Source organism: Apium graveolens, chromosome 6, assembly GCF_009905375.1.
Source record: "Apium graveolens cultivar Ventura chromosome 6, ASM990537v1, whole genome shotgun sequence".
Lineage (NCBI taxonomy): Eukaryota > Viridiplantae > Streptophyta > Magnoliopsida > Apiales > Apiaceae > Apium > Apium graveolens.
Window position 1 is genome coordinate 123022983 of NC_133652.1, and position 22385 is coordinate 123045367.

General features: G+C 34.8%; 1 protein-coding gene across 1 annotated transcript; it reads left to right on the plus strand.

Annotated features, from left to right (window-relative positions):
- The first annotated feature begins 5472 nt into the window (after positions 1-5472).
- LOC141665418 (uncharacterized) lies at positions 5473-6156 on the plus strand. The gene has a single exon (XM_074471404.1). It carries the CDS (start codon positions 5473-5475, stop codon positions 6154-6156), a length of 684 nt encoding a protein of 227 aa, XP_074327505.1.
- Positions 6157-22385: the final 16229 nt, after the last annotated feature.

Consider the following 22385-nt stretch of genomic DNA (forward strand, 5'->3'; position numbering starts at 1 on the left):
GACATAATTTATTTTAGGTATCGCAATATTATCCGCCATTTTAATTAAAAAATGAGAATAAAATTGTAAGCGTAAAACAAATTTATTGTGCAAAAAAAAAATAGCTTGCAACTAATGAAATACACAACTTAATCAATTAGGCAACAGTAAACTTAAGCCAATTTTAATGAATTAATCAATTAAACCGTTTTAAACTTAGCCAAATAGTCCTTTATGTCAAGAAACCCACAGTCTTTGATCTCAATATCTAACCGGTGAAATCACAAGTTTTTATACTCAAAAGAAAGAGTATTTTGTAAGCTCCAATAATTTGTAACTTGTTTGAAATTTGGGCAAAGTTTTTGTAAGGATTCAATCAAAAAAAATACCCCTGTTTATCCCCTTTACTTGCGTCTGTATATAGTCGTGTGTATATATTTGGTAAAATGAAGTGCTTTGAGTAAATATACACACACTAGTTATCACAGAAACTGCAAGGGGGTTACTTGTGACTCCTGTGTGATACAGATCGTAATTAACTTTCAGCCTGTGATAAAATGCTAACACTCGCAAGTAAGGAGTTACTTGTGCTTCTCAGTCGCAAGTAACTGGTTAGCGCCATGACCCTGTGATAGAACTTGATATTTCCCATGTTTACTTGCGCCCTTGGATACCCTGAGGTCGCAAGTAACTGACTTGGAGAAATATTTATGTTAACACAATTAAAATAGAATAAAATTACAATAAATATCATTTAATTAATAATGTAACGACTGGGAATTTTTGTGAATTAATTATGCGAGTAAAGTGTAATTATATGAATTATGTGTTATTATGTGCGAATGGAAATATTTAAATAAATATTATATTTCAGTTTGACGTGTCAGCTGGTATAAAGAGAATGATTGTGAAGTGTAGTTGAAAACGCAAAGCGTAGGGCCATCAGTCAAGACACGACCCGTTACACGAAGAATGAATATTAGTAAAAAGGAAAAGTTTATGATTAAGTATATTTCATTACGATACGTGATATGTGAATCTATGTTAAGGTGCATGATTATATGATTATATGCTTGTATGATATTATTTGGAATTTTAGAAAATAAGAAGTGCATTAATTGCTATTTATATAGGTTATAAATGCATTTTTATTCTTGAAGAAAAATAGTTTTTTAAATTATTTTTATCTATAAATTTTGAATTTGATTTTATTAAATTCCTAAAATTCTAAGCTATTTTATGATGTCACTCTTGTAATTTATAGATTTATGGTTTTATTTATAAAATATATTCTTTGTAATTAATTAGATTAATAATTATGTGATTACCAAGTTGCCCTTGCATGCAATTCTTCTCCTAATACTCATTGGGGGCATTCATGTCATTTTCCACCCCACCAACTCTTTTCTACCTAACCAAATTACCACTCTAGCCTTGCATGCATTTTGTGCTGGTAGTAGGAGAAGGATAGATTGGTAAATTCCAAAATCCACCAACTTTTCACATGGTAATTTCACTCACCACTTCACTCATCTCATTTCTTTTCCTCCTCTCCCCTCTCTCTCTCGGCTCTCTCCCTCTCTTCTTTTCTCTCTCACCCGAACTCTCTCTCTTTCTCTATCCTACATGCAACACCAAAATATACTTAGAATTCAAAGATCTTGCCACTAATCTTTATCATTTTCAATTATCTATCCATATACTCTTTGCATGCAAGCATTTAAGGGAGTTTTTGAACCAACATCTCTTGGTTATATCTAAGAAAATACAATTTTTTAGTGTATGATCTTAAGAGAGAGTATAGTACATAAGTTGTGTGATTTTCTTGGTTTTGTTTTGGAGATAGGTTCGACTTTTGCTATTAAAATGGTGGGTTTTGATTTTATTCAAAGTTTACAAACGGTCTTGGTTCAAAGATTTGGTTTTTGGTTCGAATGAATGAGTTTTTCAAAAGGGTTTTAATGTTTGATTGGTTTTGATGATATATATAAACCTTTGTTTATGAGTTGGTTTCATTGCATGCATGTGAATTCCTAAGTGTAATCAAGTTATATTTTATTTGGTTTGGAAAGAAGATGGGTTAAATGATTAGATCATGGGTTTAATTAAGTTGGATTTGTGATTTAGAGTATTGCATGTTGAGTTGATTAATTGCATGTCGATTTTACAAGTTGTTTTGTTGTTAATTAGGTTATTGTTTAATTTGGAAATAAAATTTATTTTATATTGGATATGTGAGTAGATAAATATGAATAAGTTAAAATTTGATTATTAAAAGCATGGATTTCATTCAGTTTTCAAAGGAATAAATGATTGGATTTATGCATGTTAAGATTTTGTTCAAAAATAATATTTTGGTTCGGTTTTTGAATTAAAAGATTTATTTCAAGAAGTGTTCTTGTTTGGAATGGATTAAAATAAGTTTAAATTGTAAATGGAACCTTGCATGTCGATATTTGATAAATTGTTTATGTTTTATTAAAAAAGCCGAATGGTATATGGTATTAAAAAGGGTTATTCAAGTTGTTTGGTCAATTTGATTTTAGAGTCTAATTATCTGATTTGTGTAAGATTTATTTGGTGTTTAAAAGATGTTTGGTTAGTTGCATGTCAAGTTAAGTGGTTGCATGTTGATTTCTTGGCTTGGCCCCATTTGTTTTGGTTCGAATTTTATAGTTAAAAATGAAGGAATAGTTGTTTGGTTGTCGAGTTATTTAGATCGTGATTGTTTTGTTAAGATATAGATTTAAGTATACAAGTATATACTCGCTATGTGTTATATGAGTACTCTATGATTATGCTTGAATATACGAGTTAAGTATATAAGTATATACTACTAAGTGCTATGTGAATATTCTGTGATTATACTCGTGTATATAAGTTAAGCTTTAATGCGAGTTGGGATAATCGCTAGAGGTTCATGGAACGTCGAGTGCGAATAAGTATCTAATTAGGGATTATGTTTTGGATTGTAGATTCAGAACGGAGGCATTCAGGATTTTAGGTTCAAATAGTGGAGACATTCAGGCTAGAAAAGGGAAAGGAAACTTAGGTGGCAGTAGTTAAGCTTCAGTAGTTCAGTTTCAATTTCTGTAAAATAGGAAAGCGATTTAAGGCAAGTAACTTTCCCTTGTCTTATGAATTGATATTTCTAATGCCATGATAAAGTAGTGATTCTTTTTTTTATACTTGTGATAAACCTGTTATTGATTTCTGAGAAACCCTAATATTGATTCTTGTGATAACTTGTTATTGAATCATGTTCGACCGTTCACAACCACTTGATTGATTCATACCCGATTACATTGCCTATTTCCTTTGTCACCCTATGATCTCGTAAACCCTAAGAGAACCTTTAGGAATTCCCTTGTGAAATGTCTTGAGTAACCTTAGGCGTTCATCTCGCATGAGCATTTCTGGAAGTCCCTACTGTGTCATAGGTTTCCAGATGCCAGAGTAGGTAGCAGTGAGTGTGAGCATGCGTAATAGATGGAAGGATTATTTAAGTTGGTTCAGATACAATGGGTTATCTGTCGGTTCCATTTAGGAATCAAATGAAATTGAATTCATTAATATTTTGGGTTGTAATATATTTATTTTGGTTGGTAGTTGTAATCTTGTCTCAAACTTAATCCTGTGAAGATCCTGTTAGTAGTTAATCGAAGTTTAATATATGTGTTGATATTATTAGTTTAATGATGTGTGAGTCTTCATTTCCTAACTCCGAGATTGAGGTCGTCACAAGTTTGGTATCAGAGCTACAGGATCTAGTCCCTGAGATAAGTTCGGATAAAGGGTATTTGGGAAATTATATTACGAGAGTGTTCGACTCATATAGAGTTGAGTTAGACTATTAGGTATAGTCTAAGTGAATAGGATAAGAGCGTGAATAGAGTTAGGGCTTTGAGTCAGTAGGAGGTTTATTTAACCCTAATGTTGTTTTGTGGCTGCTATTTTATGTCTTCTCTCAGGTCCCTAGTTCAGATGATAGCGGTTTTAATTCAGTTTTTGATTGATATTGATACTTAGGTTGTTGTTAAATATCAAAAGTGGTATTAATATAAATGATTGATGTTGACTTCAGTATGGGATGTTGTGAGCATCAAAGTTCGTATTGATCTCTAATTTGATATGACATCAAAATGAGTATTAATATCAAGAGTTGAGAGCTTTGGTGGATAATTAGCTCGTGAGTCTAGGCAGCAGACTTTAGTGTTAGACGACGAGTGGATAGTTCGTGTTAAGATGGTGAAGCAGTTTGTCGAAGGAGATTAGACAAAGGACCGTCCACTAGTGATGCAGATGCCGAGGCACGGAGGGTTTATAAGATCATTCGTTGGATGTAGTCCGTATTGAGAGAGATCTTGGATAGTTAGATGGTGATGACCATGTAGGACCTTTGGTGGAGCAGTAGTTGTCGATGTTGTTGTATTATATTTGGTTTTCTATGGTTGTAGTCAGTAGAGGCTAGATAGAAGTTGAGGGTAGGAAGGGGATGTTTTCCAGTTTTCCTCTATTTTATCATGTTGTATCATTGTACCTTATGCCCGAACTTATTGTACCTAAAATTCTTTATTATGCATAGTTGAAGCCTTATATAAATCTTTCGCCTTGTAAACCCTGGAAATATTTATCGACTCTTTTACATACCATATTTCTAAATACCTTGTAAATCATATCTTGTACCATGTGAGGACCATAACTGAGTAGCAAATTATGTAGTGATAGGATTACATGTGCAAGTGGGTAAAGCTTAAAACCCACAAATGGTTTCAAAAAGAATCTTTATTGTTATATATGCCATGCTATCGTATTACTAAATAATTACTCAATCAGGATTGTAAAGAATGGCCACCTCACCAAACCACCAATCAAAAACTCAAACCCAAGACCAAGAACTAAACCAAGATACTCCTATGATGAACCGAATTGTTCAACTTTTGCAATAACATGTAGCCTCTAAAGTCGGAAACTTCAAACATTTTCAGTCCGTGCATCCCCCATAGTTTGTAGGATTGCCAGAATCAATTAAAGCTCAGTCGTGGTTGAGAGAAATGGAAAAGCGTTCGAGTTAGAGGAAGTTAAGGATGAGAAAAAGGCGCAGTACGCAAGTTATTACCTTTAGGTTAAGGCAAGTTATAGATAGAAATCTTCAAAGGCGCTGCTTCAAGGAAAAGTTATAATATGGGAGAAGTTTACGGAGATGTTTTAGAGAAGTATTTTCCAAATTATATGCAAGACCTGTTGGAGATGAGGTTTATGAATCTGAGATAAGAACACGTGATTTGTTTTAAGTACAATCAAGAAGGTCACTATTCGACGGAATGCCCAAGTGAAGTAAGGAAGCCAGAATTGACTTATTTTAAATATGAAAAGGTGGGCCATATGGCAAGGAACTGTAAGGAGCCTGTTCAGAAGGGGAATGTGCTTAGGATTACTGGACCATCGCCCTCTGCAGCACCAGCAGCTTAGCCAAGGGCAAGAATGTTCAATATGACAATGAAAGATGTTGTGCAGAATGCAGATGTGGTGGCAGGTATGCTTGATATAAACTCAGTAGAAGTTAAAGTGTTAGTAGATTCCGGAGCAAGTAGATCCTTTATTGCTGAAAGTGTTATTGCTAGATTAAAGTGTATTGCATACCCTTTCGAACCTAATTTGATTAGAGAAGTAGCGAATCAAGAAAGAGTTACTTCCAAGAGAGTCTGTCCCATTTGCGATAGGATTATAGAAGGTCGGCACTTTTTCGCTGACTTAATTCTTTTTAAGTTAGGAGAATTCGACATTCTATTAGGGATAGATTGGTTTTCAAACCACTATATGCAAATCGAATGTAGAAGCAAGAAAGTGAAATTAGAGACCAAGGATGGTATTGAAGTGATATTCAAAGGAAAGAAGCAAGGGGAGAAGTTTCTGATGGCTATCCAAACGAAGAGACTGTTACGACATGGGTGTGAAGCATATTTAGCACATGTGAAGGATGTAGAAAAGGAGTCCTTAAGGATTGAATATATTCCAGTAGTTAAAGATTTTCCCAATGTGCTTCCAGATGAATTACCTGGATTACCTTTAGATCGAGAGGTCGAGTTTACGTTTTATTTGGCTCCTGGAACGAAATCAATATTGAAAGCTCCCTATCAAATAAAGCCTGTCGAGATAAAAGAGTTAGCGATGTAGTTGCAGGAATTGTTGAACAAAGGAGTTATTTGCCTGAGTGTATCCCTGAGGGGTGCACCAGTGCTATTTGTAAATAAGAAAGATGAAAGTATGAGGTTGTGTATCAATTATCGCGAATTGAATGAGTTGAGGAATAAGAATAAGTATCCTCTACCGTAAATCGACGACTTGCTTTGATAAATTGGAAGGAGCTACTTGTTTCTAAAAGATTGACTTAAGATCTGGGTATCATCAGCTGAAGATTAAGCGGACAATATACCCAAGACGGCGTTTCGAAAAAGATATGGACACTATGAGTTCTTGCGATGGCGTTTGGATTGACAAATACGCTAGCTGCATTTATGGATCTCAAGAATAGAGTATTCAAGGAATATTTGGATAAGTTCATGATCGTATTATTTATTGACGATATCTTGATATACTCCAAGACGGAGGAAGAACACATGTAACACTTGAGGATTTCTTTGGAGATTTTGAGGAAAGAGAAGTTATTTGCAAATTTTTTGAAGCGTGAGTTTTGGTTAAAGGAATTTCAATTTCTTGGACATGTAGTTAACATTGAAGGTATTAAAAGTAGACAAATCCAAAATAGAAGTTGTGACGAATTGGGATAGGCCTAAGACTCCTATAGAAGTCATAAGCTCTCTTGGATTAGTAGGGTATTACAGGAGATTTGTACAAGATTTTTCTAAGATTGTTGTCCCATTGACTAAGTTGACAAGGAAGAATGAAAAGTTTGTTTGGACGAATAAGTGAGAAGGAAGCTTTCAAAAGTTAAAGAAAAGGTTGGTAACCGCATCAGTGTAGGTTTCACCCCACGAAAAGGTAAGTTTATGATCTACATCGATCCTTCGTATAAAGGTATGGGTTGTGTGTTGATGCAACACGGGAAAGTGATGGAATCTGTGACAAGGAAATTAAAGCCACACGAGCAGAAATATCTTACGCATGATCTGGAATTAGCAGCAATTATATTTTCCCTTAAGATTTGGAGGCCTTATTCGTATGGTGTAAAGTGTGAGATTTATACGGACCACAAAAGCTTAAGTTATATTATTACGTAGAAAGAATTGACTATTGGTGAAGGGGATGGTTGGAATTGATCAAAGATTACGACAATATTATTAGTTATCCTCCCGGAAAGGCGAATGTTGTAGCATATGCGCTAAGCCGTAAAGAAGGGTTGAATGTGTTAAACTTCATCTGAGGAATTAATCAAGGATTTTGGGAAGTTGGAAATAGAAGTGCGAATTCCAGAAATGGGAAGTGAGGTAATGTATGCAATGATTTTTTAGCCGGAAATTTTAGAAAAGATTCGACGTCATCACGAACAAATAATGAACCACGAGAAAGATAAGTTGTCTGGAAAAGAAATTAACACTCAAAAGGATAATAAAGGAATATACCAAGTTGCCCGCGTATCTGAAATTTTTAGTGTTATGGAATTGAAACACGAGATTCTCCATGAAGCGCATAACTCAAGATTATCGATTCACCATGGAAGTACAAAAATGTAAAAGGACTTAAAAGAAAGTTATTGGTGGCCAAATATGAAAAAGGAAGATTGCGAAATGGATAAGTAAATGCTATACATGCCCGAAAGTAAAAGCGTAACATCAGCGACTGAGTGGATTGCTTCAACCATTAGACATACCTGAACGGAAATGGGAGCTTATCGTGATGAATTTCGTGGTAAGATTACCAAAGACTAAGTCTAATCATGACGCAATATGGGTAATAATTGATCCATTGACAAAGTCAGCGCATTTCTTGCATATCAGTGAAAGAATCTCAGTGGAAAATTTTAGTTAAGATGTATGTGGATGAAATTGTGATGCGTCACAGAGTTCTAGTGTCTATCGTATCCGGTAGAGATTTGAAATTTAACTCGAGATCTTGGCGACAATTTCATGGTCATTTGGAAGCTAAATTGAAAAATGAGTACGGCATATCATCCGCATAACATTTAACAAAGCGAAAGGACTATTCAAACAATCGAAGATCCCCTACCTACTGGGACAAAGTTGGTGAACATAAATTATTAGCCCATAGTTGATGCAACAGACGAAAGAGAAAATGGAGGTGATTCGTAAAAGGTTGATTGCTGCTCAAGATCGACAGAAGAAAGATCCCTCCATGGAAAGGTCTATCCAGATTCGGGAAGAACGGCAAGCTGAGTCCTAAATATACTGGACCATTCGAAGTGCTAAGGCAAATTGGAAAAGTAGAATATAAGTTAGCGTTACCTCCGCAGATACATCATCTTCAAAACGTGTTTCACGTTTCTCTTCTAAAGAAGTATAATGCTGATGCTAGTCTTGTAGGACCCGTGGAAATTCAACGAGATCTATCATATGTGGAGCATCCAGTATAAATTCTAGATCATAAAGAAAAAGTGCTTAGAAATAAAGTGGTGCCTCTTGTTAGAGTTTTGTGGAGAAATCCCAGGATAGAAGAGTCAGCTTGGAAATTAGAAAGTGAGTTGTGGGAAAAATATCTCTATTCTATTTGTTTAGATTAGATTCTGAGGACAAAATCCTTTTAAAGGGGGTAGAATATAACGACTGGGAATTTTCGTGAATTAATTATGCGAGTAAAGTGTAATTATATGAATTATGTGTTATTATGTGCGAATGGAAATATTTAAATAAATATTATATTCTAGTTTGACGTGTCAGCTGGTATAAAGAGAATGCTTGTGAAGCGTAGTTGAAAACGCTCAGCGTCGGGCCATCAGTCAGGACGCGACCCGTTACGTGAAGAATGAATATTAGTAAAAAGGAAAAGTTTATGATTAAGTATATTTCATTACGATACGTGATATGTGAATCTATGTTAAGGTGCATGATTATGTGATTATATGCTTGTATGATATTATTTGGAATTTTAAAAAATAAGAAGTGCATTAATTGCTATTTATATAGGTTATAAATGCATTTTTATTCTTTAAGAAAAATAGTTTTAAAATTATTTTTATCTATAAATTTCGAATTTGATTTTATTAAATTCCTAAAATTCTAAGCTATTTTATGATGTCACTTTTGTAATTTATAGATTTATCATTTGATTTATAAAATGTATTCTTTATAATTAATTAGATTAATAATTATGTGATTACCAAGTTGCCCTTGCATGCAATTCTTCTCCTAATACTCATTGGGAGCATTCATGTCATTTTTCACCCTACTAACTCTTTTCTACCTAACCAAATTACCACTCTAGCCTTGCATGCATTTTGTGCTGGTAGTAGGAGACAAATAGATTGGTAAATTCCAAAATCCACCAACTTTGCACATGTGAGAATCAATTTAAAATCTTGACATTTCACTCACCACTTCACTCATCTCATTTCTTTTCCTCCTCTCCCCTCTCTCCTTCCTCTCTCTCTCTCTCGGCTCTCTCGGCTCTCTCCCTCTCTTCTTTTCTCTCTCACCCGAACTCTCTCTCTTTCTCTATCCTACATGCAACACCAAAATCTACTTAGAATTCAAAGATCTTGCCATTAATCTTTATCATTTTCAATTCTCTATCCATATACTCTTTGCATGTAAGCGTTTAAGGGAGTTTTTGATGTATGCGTTTAATGGAGTTTTTGAATCAACATCTCTTGGTTATATCTAAGAAAATACAATTTCTTAGTGTATGATCTTAATAGAGAGTATAGTACATAAGTTGTGTGATTTTCTTGGTTTTGTTTTGGAGATAGGTTCGACTTTTGCTATTAAAAAGATAGGTTTTGATTTTATTCAAAGTTTACAAAGGGTTTTGGTTCAAAGATTTGGTTTTTGGTTCGAATGAATGAGTTTTGCAATAGGGTTTTAATGTTCGATTGGTTTTGATGATATATATATAACCTTTGTTTATGAGTTGGTTTCCTTGCATGCATGTAAAGTCCTAAGTGTAATCAAGTTATATTTTGTTTGGTTTGGAAATAAGATGGGTTAAATGATTAGATCATGGGTTTAATTAAGTTGGATTTGTGATTTAGAGTATTGCATGTTGAGTTGATTGATTGCTTGTCGATTCTACAAGTTGTTTTTTTGTTAATTGGGTTATTGTTTAATTTGGAAATAGAATTTGGTTTATATTGGATATGTGAGTAGATAAGTATGAATAAGTTAAGTTTTGATTATTAAAAACATGGATTTCATTCGGTTTTCAAAGGAATGAATGATTGGATTTATGCATGTTAAGATTTTGTTCAAAAATAATGTTTTGGTTCAGTTTTTGATTTAAAAGATAGATTTCAATAAGTGTTCTTGTTTGGAATGGATTAAAATAGGTTTAAATTGTAAATGGAACCTTGCATGTCGATATTTGATAAATTGTTCGTGTTTTATTGAAAAAGCCGAATGGTATATGGTATTAAAAATGGTTGATTTAAGTTGTTCGGTCAATTTGATTTTAGAGTCTAATTATATGATTTGTGTAAGATTGATTTGGTGTTTAAAAGATGTTTGGTTAGTTGCATGTCAAGTTAAGTGGTTGCATGTTGATTTCTTGGCTTGGTACCATTTGTTTTGGTTCAAATTTTATAGTTAAAAATGAAGGAATAGTTGTTTGGTTGTCGAGTTATTTAGATCGTGATTGTTTTGTTAAGATATAGATTTAAGTATATAAGTATATACTCGCTATGTGTTATATGATTACTCTATGATTATGCTTGAATATACGAGTTAAATTGTTAGATATATTTGATAATGTCATGTGTAATATGATTTGTGTTTAGTTTTCAGATCTTACCTAACAGGACAAATCAGTATTTAACTGGAAATCAACACTTATATTGAAGACAAAACTTAAGTTATCAAAACTTAAGTTATCAGAAGATATTTATCAGAAGATAATATCAGGACTTAAGATGACTTTCAGATAAGGCAGGCGGCTGATTGAAAGGAAATAAGATCGAGACTAAGACAGAAAGAAATATGCATGAAGAAAGAATTCTATGAAGAATAGAATACTTGGAAGAAAAGATAACTAGTTGATATATTTTAGGAAGCAGAATTATATTACATATCAATTAGAACATTATCTTGTAATTGTGTAGTATATAAACACAGGCATAAGGTTTACACTATCAGTGTTATCATTATCGAAGTTTTTATTCTTTGTAACCCTAGCAGCTCTCGTGATAATTTGTTTATCACTGAGAGAGGACAGTTCCATATTGTAACAGAGTTTATTGTGTTGAATAAAATATGTTTTCTGTTACTTGAGTTCTTATATTCGATTTTATTGTAGTAAACACTGTATTCAACCCCCTTCTACAGTGTGTGTGACCTAACAAGTGGTATCAGAGCTAATCTGTTAACACACATACATTTTAAGATCCATAAACAATCATGTCTGAAGAAGAAACTCCAACCAAGACCACCAAAATTGAAGAACCTCCAAAAACCATAAACCATAGTCGATATGAGACTATAAGAGTTCCCATGTTGAAACCTTCTGAGTATTCCATATGGAAACTGAAGATGGCTATGTTTCTGGAAGCTACTGATCCAGAATATCTCGACAGGATTAATGAAGGACCAAATATGCCAACCAAACTCTCTGTGGAAGTTGCAGGTCAGCCAGCAAAGTCTGTACCAAAGGAGAAAAGTGATTACACTGCTGAAGATATCTCATCAATTGCAAAGGATGCAAAGGTAAGACACTTGCTGTATAGTGCCATTGATAATGTCATGTCAAACAGGGTAATTCAATGCAAGACTAAAAAAGAGATATGGGATGCTTTAGAAACAAGGTGTCAGGGAACTGATTCAATCAAGAAGAACATGAAGACTATACTCACTCAAGAGTATGAGCACTTTGACTCAAAGCCTGATGAGTCATTAACTGATTTATGACAGATTTTTCAAACTCTTGATTGATTTGTCACTAGTTGAAAAAGAGTATGATATTGAAGATTCAAATCTTAAATTCCTGTTAGCTCTTCCTGAAAGATGGGATTTGAAGGCCACAATAATAAGAGACAACTATAATCTTGATAAAACGACTCTTGATAAAATTTATGGGATGCTCAAGACTCATGAACTTGAGATAGAACAAAGAAGCAAGAGGAATGGAAGAAAGTCAAGGAAAGTTGCCTTTGTGGCTGAGGAGGAAAGTCCCAAAGTTGCTGCCTCAAAGAAAGGCAAGGGAAAAGCTCTCATCACAAAGTCTGATACTGAGTCATCAAGTTCTGATAGCGATGATGACTCATAAACTGAAAGTATACCTGAGATAGACCCTGATGAAGAGATGATGAAGCTATGTGCTCTTATGGTGAAAGGAATCACAAAGATTGCATACAGGAAATTCAGGTGAGGAAAGAAGTTTTCCAGGAAAGGTGCAAGTTCTGATAAGAAAGGTTTCGGAAAATCTGAAGGCAAAGGAGGAAAGTCTGACAGAGGAGATTACTCGAATGTTAAATGCTACAACTGTGGTGAGAAAGGACACATATCTCCTGATTGCAGAAAAGGGAAGAGTGACAAAGGCAAGGATCTTGTCACAAAGAAGAAAAGCTGGTCAGATGCTTCAGATTCTAAGGATGAGGAAAATTATGCCTTGATGGCAAATGCTGATAGCAGTTTTGATACTGCTGACTTAAAGGTACCTCAAACTACTTATGCCTTTCATACTGATGATATTACTGAGTTGAGAAGATATCTTAAAACCATGTTCATTAGTTATAAAGATCAAACTTTAACATGTGAAAGATTAACTTCTGAAAATCTTGCTTATAAAAAGAGGAATGATTATTTAGAAAAAGAGTTAGTCATGTTCCATCAAACTCAGAAAGATAGAGATGATGCCTTTTATGTTAGGGATGAAGTGCTAAAAATGAATGAATCTCTAAAAACTGAGTTAGAAAAGGAAAGAGAGATTATCAGGACTTGGACTAACTCTGGTAAAGCAACTCAGGATATTCTTAGTAGTGGAAACTGGAAAGAGGGCTTAGGTTATTGAGATGATAAGAATAGTAAGAGAACTGTAGAAACTGAGCCTATAGTTGTTAAACAAAAACCAAAGGTAAATCCTATTAAGTTTGTAACTACAAAGTCTGATATTGAGAAATCAAAAGTTAAGGAGAAAGTAACTTCTGACAAACGTAAACAGGATAAGCCAACTGAAGTTAACATAGGCTTAATGACTAATGCTCCTAGAAAAACATGTCATAACTGTGGAAACTCTAACCATCTGGCTTCTTTTTGCAGGAAGAATAAGAACATAAACTCCTTACCTTCAAAGTCAGGAGTTAAGAGTCAATCTGTTAGATATAAGCCACAAAATCCTTGTTTTCATTGTGGTAGTTTATGGCATTCCATTTATACTTGTAAGGAATATCGTAGTTTGTACTATGATTATTATCAAATAAAACCTTCTGTAAAGAAAGTTAGAATTATTCCTTCTAGTGTAAGTTCTGATGCAAAGTCTGATATTGCAAATTCTGATAAGAAAACTGTTAACATAAACTCTGATGCTAAATCCGCTGCAAATGTTAACAAACTTAAAAAGGCCAAAGGATCCAAGCAAGTCTGGGTCCTTAAAACTAATCATTAGTGACCTTTGTGATTGCAGGGCAACAGGAAAAACATCCTAGTTCTGGACAGTGGTTGTTCAGGATATATGACTGGAAATAAAGCCCTGCTATCAGACTTTGTGGAGAAAGTTGGCCCAGGTGTTTCTTATGGAGATGGCAACATTGGAAAAACTCAGAGATATGGCAATATCAATCTTGGGAATGTCATCATTGAAAAAGTAGCTCTGGTCTCAGGACTTAAACACAATCTGCTGAGTGTTAGTCAAATCTGTGACAGAGGTTATCATGTGGATTTCTTTGAAGAACACTGTGAAGTTGTAAGCAAATCTACAGGCAAAGTTTTTCTGAAAGGGTACAGGCATGGTAACATTTATGAAGCCAAGCTTTCAACAAGTACTGATGGTTCTGCAATCTGTCTGTTGAGTAGAGCATCATTTGATGAAAGCTGGGATTGGCACAAGAAACTCTCTCATTTTAATTTTAACAATATAAATGAACTAGTCAAGAAATATCTTGTGAGAGGACTGCCAAAATCAGTATTTGCTCCTGATGGCCTTTGTGATTCATGTCAGAAGGCAAAACAAAGAAAATCTTCATTCAAGAGCAAGACTGAATCATCAATTCTTGAGCCTTATCACGTACTACATGTTGATCTATTTGGTCCAGTGAATGTCATGTCTATTGCAAAGAAGAAATATGCTATGGTCATAGTGGATGAGTTCACGAGATACACATGGGTGTATTTCTTGCACACAAAAAGTGAAACTGCATCTATCTTGATTGATCATATCAAGCAACTGGATAAATTGGTCAAAGATTCTGTGAAGATCATAAGAAGTGATAATGGCACTGAGTTCAAGAATTTGATTATGGAAGAGTTCTGCAAAAACCATGGAATAAAGCAGGAATTTTCTGCTCCTAGAACTCCACAGAAAAATGGAGTTGTTGAAAGAAAGAATAGAACTCTTATTGAAGCTGCACGAACTATGCTTGATGAAGCAAAGTTGCCAACCTACTTTTGAGCTGAAGCTGTCCAGACTGCTTGTTTTACTCAGAATGCTACACTCATTAACAAGCATGGAAAGATACCATATGAGATGGTGAAGAAAAAGAAGCCAAATCTGAAGTATTTTCATGTATTTGGATGCAAGTGTTTTGTTCTTAAGACTCATCCCGAACAGCTATCCAAATTTGATCTAAAAGCTGATGAAGGAATTTTTGTTGGATATCCACTTTACACAAAAGCCTTCAGAGTCTAAAATTTAAGAACAAGGGTTGTCATGGAATCGATCAATGTCTCTTTCGATGATAAGAACATTACTGGACTTGAAGATTTCAATGATCATGATCAGCTGAGATTCGAAAATGAAGTTTTAAATTCTGATTCTGTAACTCCTGACAATCTAAATCCTGATACTGCAAACTCTGATGGATTAAACTCTGATGTTATTGAAACTGTAGTTACTACGCCAAAGGAAAATACACCTGTGCAGGGGGAGTATACTGAAGATCCAACCACATCTCAAGAAGTATTAGACCCTACAACAGGCTCTTCAAGTTCTGATGGGCCAAGTTCTAATAATTCTGGAAACTCATGTTGTGATATTTCTGGAAACTCAAATTCTGAAGGATCCAACTCAGAGAGCATAATTTCAGGGGGGCATCAGAAAATGTTGATGGAGACAGCATGGATCATGGGGGAGCATCCAGTTCTAGAGAGAACCTTCCATCTACAAGGAAGTGGACTAAAGCATATACACCTGACTTAATTATTAAAAATCCTGATGCAGGTGTCAGAACTAGAACAACTACATCAAATGAATGTCTCTATCATTCTTTTCTATCTCAGACTGAACCAAAGAAAGTGGAAGAAGCTCTTCAAGATGCTAATTGGGTGCAAGCAATGCAGGAAGAGTTAAATGAATTTGAAAGAAATAAAGTCTGGACCCTAGTGCCAAGACCAAAGAACAGGTCTGTTTTTGGTACAAAGTGGGTGTTCAGAAATAAAACTAATAATGATGGCATAATTACAAGGAACAAAGCAAGGCTGGTTGCAAAAGGATACTCTCAACAGGAGGGAATTGATTATGATGAAACATTTGCACCAGTTGCTAGATTGGAAGCCATAAGGATATTTTTGGCTTATGCTGCTCACAAGAAGTTTAAAGTCTTTCAAATGGATGTGAAAAGTACTTTTCTCAATGGAGAATTGGAAGAAGAGGTATATGTTGAACAACCTCCAGGCTTTGTAGATCCCAAATTTCCCAATCATGTCTACAGGCTTGATAAAGCACTTTATGGCCTTAAACAAGCTCTAAAAGCATGGTATGAGACTTTAGCTCAGTTTCTTCTGGAAAGTGGATTTAACAGAGGGACTATTGACAAAACATTGTTCTACCTCAACCATGGAAAGGACTTACTTTTGGTGCAAATATATGTTGATGATATCATTTTTGGTTCTACAAATGGCAGACTTTGTAAGAAGTTTGCCAAGCTGATGCAGTCAAGATATCAAATGAGTATGATGGGAGAACTTAACTATTTTCTGGGCCTTTAAGTCAAGAAGAATGAAGAAGGAACTTTTATTTGTCAATCTAAGTACACCAGAAATTTGTTGAAAAAGTTTGGAATGTAAGATTGTTCAAGTGCATCCACTCCTATGGCCACTGCAACTAAGTTGGATAAGGATACTGGTAAATCAGTAGATATTACTGATTACAGATGTATGATTGGCTCTCTACTCTATCTAACTACAAGTAGACCTGATATCATGTATGCTACCTGTCTTTGTGCAAGATTTCAAGCAGATCCAAGAGAACCTCACTTAACAGCTGTGAAAAGAATTTTCAAGTACCTTAAGATTACAGCTGATCTGGGATTGTGGTATCCTAGAGAATCAGACTTTAAGCTAATAGGTTACTCAGATGCAGATTTTGCAGGATGCAAAATTGACAGGAAAAGCACAAGTGGAAGCTGCCAATTTCTTGGAGGCAGATTGGTTTCTTGGTTTAACAAGAAACAGAAGTCAATTTCCACATAAACTGTAGAAGCAGAATACATTGCCGCGGAAGCTGTTGTGCACAGATTCTTTGGATGAAGAATCAGTTACTAGATTATGGGTTAGAATTTTCTAAAATCCCTATTTACTGTGATAATCAATGTGCTATTGCTATGACAGGTAATCCAGTTCAACACTCAATGACAAAACACATCAGCATTAGGTACCACTTCATACATGAACATGTGGAAGAAGGTACAGTGGAATTGCATTTTGTTCCAACAGATCAACAACTAGCAGATATCTTCACAAAACCACTGTGTGAAGCTACTTTTACAAGATTGGTAAATGAACTTGGAATGGTTTCAGGTTCTTTCTCTAAATCTGCTTAGTTTATGTTCTGATACATCAGATTTTATGATCAGTATTTACAGATAGTACTATTTTTGTGTATTTTATGCTTAAATTGAAATTTGCTTAAGTGCTGATTGTTGTCTGATGTGAATTTCTAAACTCTGATAGTGATATGAATGTTTCTATGACTATTCAATCCAATGAGGATAACTGTGCTAGATGCTGACCTAATTAATATACTAAAGATCCCATGTTTGAAGTAACTGTTTATGTGGAAATCTTTGAACACAAGAAAATTCTGATATTGAGCTTAGTTAAGTTTACTTTGTGTATCTTATTACTAAGTCAAAAACTAGAATAGTGCTTCTTTTCTGTTAAGTTCTGATGTTAGTAAATCTGATGGATGTACTAAGTGCTGATAAGCCTCACTTATCAAAAAAAAAAAATCAGGTGCTCCTTTGAGATCTAGAGTAAAAATGTGGAAGGGAAGACCCAAGTGCATTGCTGGTATTAAGTAATATGCATTAGAAAAGCAAAATAAAAAATTTCTTGGTGACTTTTCACGCTCTATGATTACTGGAGAAATACTCTGATAACAGCATAAATTCTGATAAGCAGTCGTGACTCACTTACACTGAGAAGCCACTGTAAAATGGAATTTTAGCAGATGCATAAAATGAGCACAAAACAGTTGAGGTGGACTCATGCATGAACTCATTCTAAATTAGACTTCAGAATAATGACAGATTTTGAGCAAAGTTCTTAGTTATGCCTTATTTCCAAGATGTACTGAAGTGAATCAGACTTTACTCTTTGTCTGATATTTAGCTTAATGCACATACTTACACTCCATATGTATGATGAAAATTACTGTGGTGATAAATATTGTTTTAGATGAACAGTTTATGTGTTAGATTGCATAAATTATGAGGACAAGTTCTGATGGAAGTTCTGATGAAACCATATCAGTATTTGTGTGAAGAATTACAGGAATAAACATTCACTTTTCGAGTTAAGGAGCCATATTCTGATGACTTTTAAATCCTGATAATAATCAAGTAGTTGCTGATGTGGCAGTATTTATTTACTTGGTTTATTTTTGGTCATTACTTGAACGATAATATTTTTACAGAATATTGGTTAATGTTAGATAAAACAGTCATAATCATTATGGGTTAGTGGTTAGCGTGTATGTCCTGAAAAACTGCATGCGCACAGTAATTATTATTATATCCCGTGCCCATTAACTCTGGCTTTAGATCTTTTACTGACTGTTATTGTTACACATCAGTCTAGGGAGTCGAGGGGTCATTATTTTTACTTGAAATTTTTAACTAGTGCTCGCGTCCCTTGGTATTCTATTGGCTATTTAAACCAACCATTCATTCCAGCCAAAACATCTTTCATTTTCTCACAAACTCACTCTCTTTTTATTCATATCAACAAAAATGGTCCGTTTCAACATGTTCCTGAACTATAAAACCTTTAACATCGAGTTGAGTTGTGATGAATGGCAACAGGAGTGGCATGTCACCGCCATTCCTGACGAGCTTTGGAACTCAGTTCCATAAGAGGTTCACACAGAACTCTGGTACTTATCAATGGAGTATCACCTCCATCTTGATAGGTTGGAAGAGGAAAGGAGAGAAGTTCTCCGTCAGCAAGAACGGATCATCCGTCTTGCAGTGCTCTTCGTCAGCAGCAGAAGAAGTAGTCGTTAGGTCTTCTTAGCTTAGGACTAAGGCTGTTGATGTTAAGAATCGTAGAATATAACTATCTTGTAATTTTTGCATGTAATTGATAAATTTTATGAAATGTAATCATCTGTTATATCAATAAAATTTTCTTTAATTGCAAGATTTGTTCTTTGTTTCTCAAATTATGTGACTGTGCATGTTTAATTGTAATTTATTAATATTTACTTCATCGATTTTTAATTTTTATTTTGTGATGAATGTTTTGATTAAATTCTGTTGATTTGAGGAAACAACTGAGGAACAGGTTCCCATATCAGAACTGTTGTTGTAGAAGCTGAGAAGGTTTCTTCTCAGAAAGATACTGTAACTGGGAGTTCTAGGCCCCTCAAAAGGTTTAGAAAGTTAAATTTTATTGATAAAGCTCCTACAGTGTCTCCACCGTTGAAGAAATTAAAGAAATAGAGAGCTCACAGGGACATAGTTGAGTCAGATTCAGAGGATGTAGTGGAAGCAGCTAAGGAAGGGGATCAGGAATCTCTGATCTCAACAGAACCAATTGTTATTGAATCACTTCCTTCTGCACAACCAGAAACTGCTCAAGACAAAATGCCTATACCTCCTATGTCACCTATAGTTGATCCAGTACATACTGAAGAACCAGGTACAAGTGCTGAAATTGATATTCATAACTTGATTGTGCCTGAGGTTTTGTACTTGGAAGCTCCACCAATTCAACTCGCTCCACCAACAACATCAATTTTGGATGTTGATCAGAACCTGGCTGCAGATCAGAATTTAGAGGATGATGTTGAACCCTCTATAGCCTCACATACTGCTATTTTATCAGAGGATGCTGATACTGCAGGATCTACAAGTTCTGATGCTCCCAATGAAGAAACTACTGGTGAAGCTGCTGCTAATTTAGATGTTGATGCAGCTGGTCCATCAGGACATGCACCTCAACAAACAGTTAATAAAGCTGATGAAGTCAAGAAGTTTGTTACAGGGGAAGCACCAGTACATTGGAGTGAAACTCCTAGAGCAAAGGAGTGGACTAAGGAATGGAACACAGTTAGTTTTGTTCCTTCTGAAAATATTCTTGCTGAGCACCTGGCTAAGGCTGATGAAATGCTGATAAATGATGATTTCAAGGCACAACTGAGAGTTACTGCATTGAGTACTAGGAACCTTCAGGGTCAACACTCAACAACTCATGCCAAGGTGAATAAAATTCAAGAAACTTTGATCCAGCAAGATATGAATGTGAAACTTGAAAAGAACAGATTTTTTAAGCCAACCTTTGACAAAATTGCCTACATTGAAAAAACTCAGGAGAAGCAACAAACTCAAATTGATGAAATTCTGAAGAATCAAGCTTCTCACCAAAATCAACTGAATGAGATCCAATCCTCAGTGGAATTGCTTGTCTCTCTTCTTTTACCCGCTGATGCCAAAAAGGGGGAGAAAGTGATTAAGTCCAAATGCAAATCTATTCAGACACTGAAGGGAAATGATGATGGAAATGATGATCAGGGAAACTCTAACAAGGGTAGAGGTCAAGGTCAAGGCAAAGGATTTTCATCAAGTAAAGCTAGAATTACAAGTCAAGGAACAAGTTCTGATACTGGGAGAAGAATAAGTTCTAATACTGGTAAAAGGATAAGTTCTGGTGAACATCTGGAACTTGATGAAGAAATTTCAAAGCAGTTATTTCTTAAAGAAAATCCAGGAATGGACTTTGAGAGTCTAAAGGAAGAAGAAGCTAGACTCAAAGCAGAAGGTGTCAAGATAAAATCTAAAGCTTCTGTTGTTGAAAAGAAATTTCCAAAGCCCAAGGGTATTGTGATAAAGGAAAGAACAAATTATGAGGCAACCAAAGCCAAATCACAAGTAGAAATTGATCCAAGGTCCAAGGGCAAAGAAAAAGTTGAAGAACCTGTAAAGGTTTATATGCCAGTCATGGATGAAGAAATAATTGATGATGAAGAAGATGCTAATCTTACTCTGATACAAAAGAAGATTTTTCAAACAACCTCTGACATGGCTCATGTTGTTCAGAGTCAATATGTAGTAAGTTCTGATATGACGGTGAAGCACGCAACCTCTGACATAGCTCAAGTTGGCTTGATATCAGAAGATAAGGAAAAGGAAACCTCTGACATTGCTCATGTTAAACCTTCAAAGATATTCCTACCAGGATTCACCAAAGCTAAACAGGCTCAACCTTTGAAGACTACAACAAGTGGTTTTGAAGCAAGAGTTGTTACAGGAAAGGAAGCAAGAGATAAATCTGGATTGGGTAGTTCTGATGAAAGAAGAGTACATAACACTACCAATGATCCAACTTCCTTAAGTGAACCAGGTGTTGGAGCAACTCCTGAAAGATTGAATCGACTTGAATCTGTACAAATGGTTTACCATACCTTTTTGAAAGAACATATCTTGTTATATTTTATGAAAGATGGAAGGGTATACCAGATTAGGCAGAATGCTATACCACTGAAGTATTTTGAGGAACTGGAACATGTTCTATTTCTACTTCAAGTGAAAGACAGATTAACAGATAGTGCTGCAGGTTATTTAAAATCTCAAATTCAAAGATAGAAGAAGCTTTATTCTGTAAAGTCTGACAGCACATACTGTCCCAAGTACAGAAATCACAGAGGTGATATTGTCGAAATGAAGCCTAACTCTGCTAAGATCATAACTACTTTTCTGGGTTATAAGGCTGTGGAATTCAATCTAGAGTCTGACAAGGCATATCTGATCAGACTAGATCAGGAGATAAGAAAAGCTAAGATAAATGATCTCAGAGCAGCTATTTTTCAAATTGGTGAAGATACAGCTGAATTGATAAATGCTAAAAGGAGGATGGTCAATGAACTTGAATATGCTGAGAGATGTTTGTTGAAGAACTATCTCAGAACAACTCCTGATATAAAAGAGATCAGAAATTGAAGCCAAGTCAAAGATCTACAACTGCTTAAATTTTGAAGTGTATACAGACTGAAGTAGTTATCAGACCTTAAGATGGTAAAGCTGAAAGGACTATAAGTTGTAGTTATCTAGTCAAATTCTCATGCATTTGTACTTAATGTTTTTGACATCATCAAATATCTGTTGAACTTGTATATTATGCTAATTTACAAGTTGGGGGAGATTGTTAGATATATTTGATAATGTCATGTGTAATATGATTTGTGTTTAGTTTTCAGATCTTACCTAACAGGACAAATCAGTACTTAACTGGAAATCAACACTTATACTGAAGACATAACTTAAGTTATCAGTAGATATTTATCAGAAGATAATATCAGGACTTAAGATGACTTTCAGATAAGGCAGGCGGCTGATTGAAAGGAAAGAAGATCGAGACTAAGACAGAAAGAAATATGCCTGAAGAAAGAATTCTATGAAGAATAGAATATTTGGAAGAAAAGTTAACTAGTTGATATATTTTAGGAAGCAGAATTATATTCCATATCAATTAGAACATTATCTTGTACCTGTGTAGTATATAAACACATGCATAGGGTTTACACTATAAGTGTTATCATTATCGAAGTTATTATTCTTTGTAACCCTAGCAGCTCTCGTGATAATTTGTTCATCACTGAGAGAGGATAGTTCCATATTGTAACAGAGTTTATTG

Bases quoted from the DNA above. Each gene is read 5' to 3' on its own strand.
- LOC141665418 (XM_074471404.1), top strand. From the start codon at position 5,473: ATGACAATGAAAGATGTTGTGCAGAATGCAGATGTGGTGGCAGGTATG.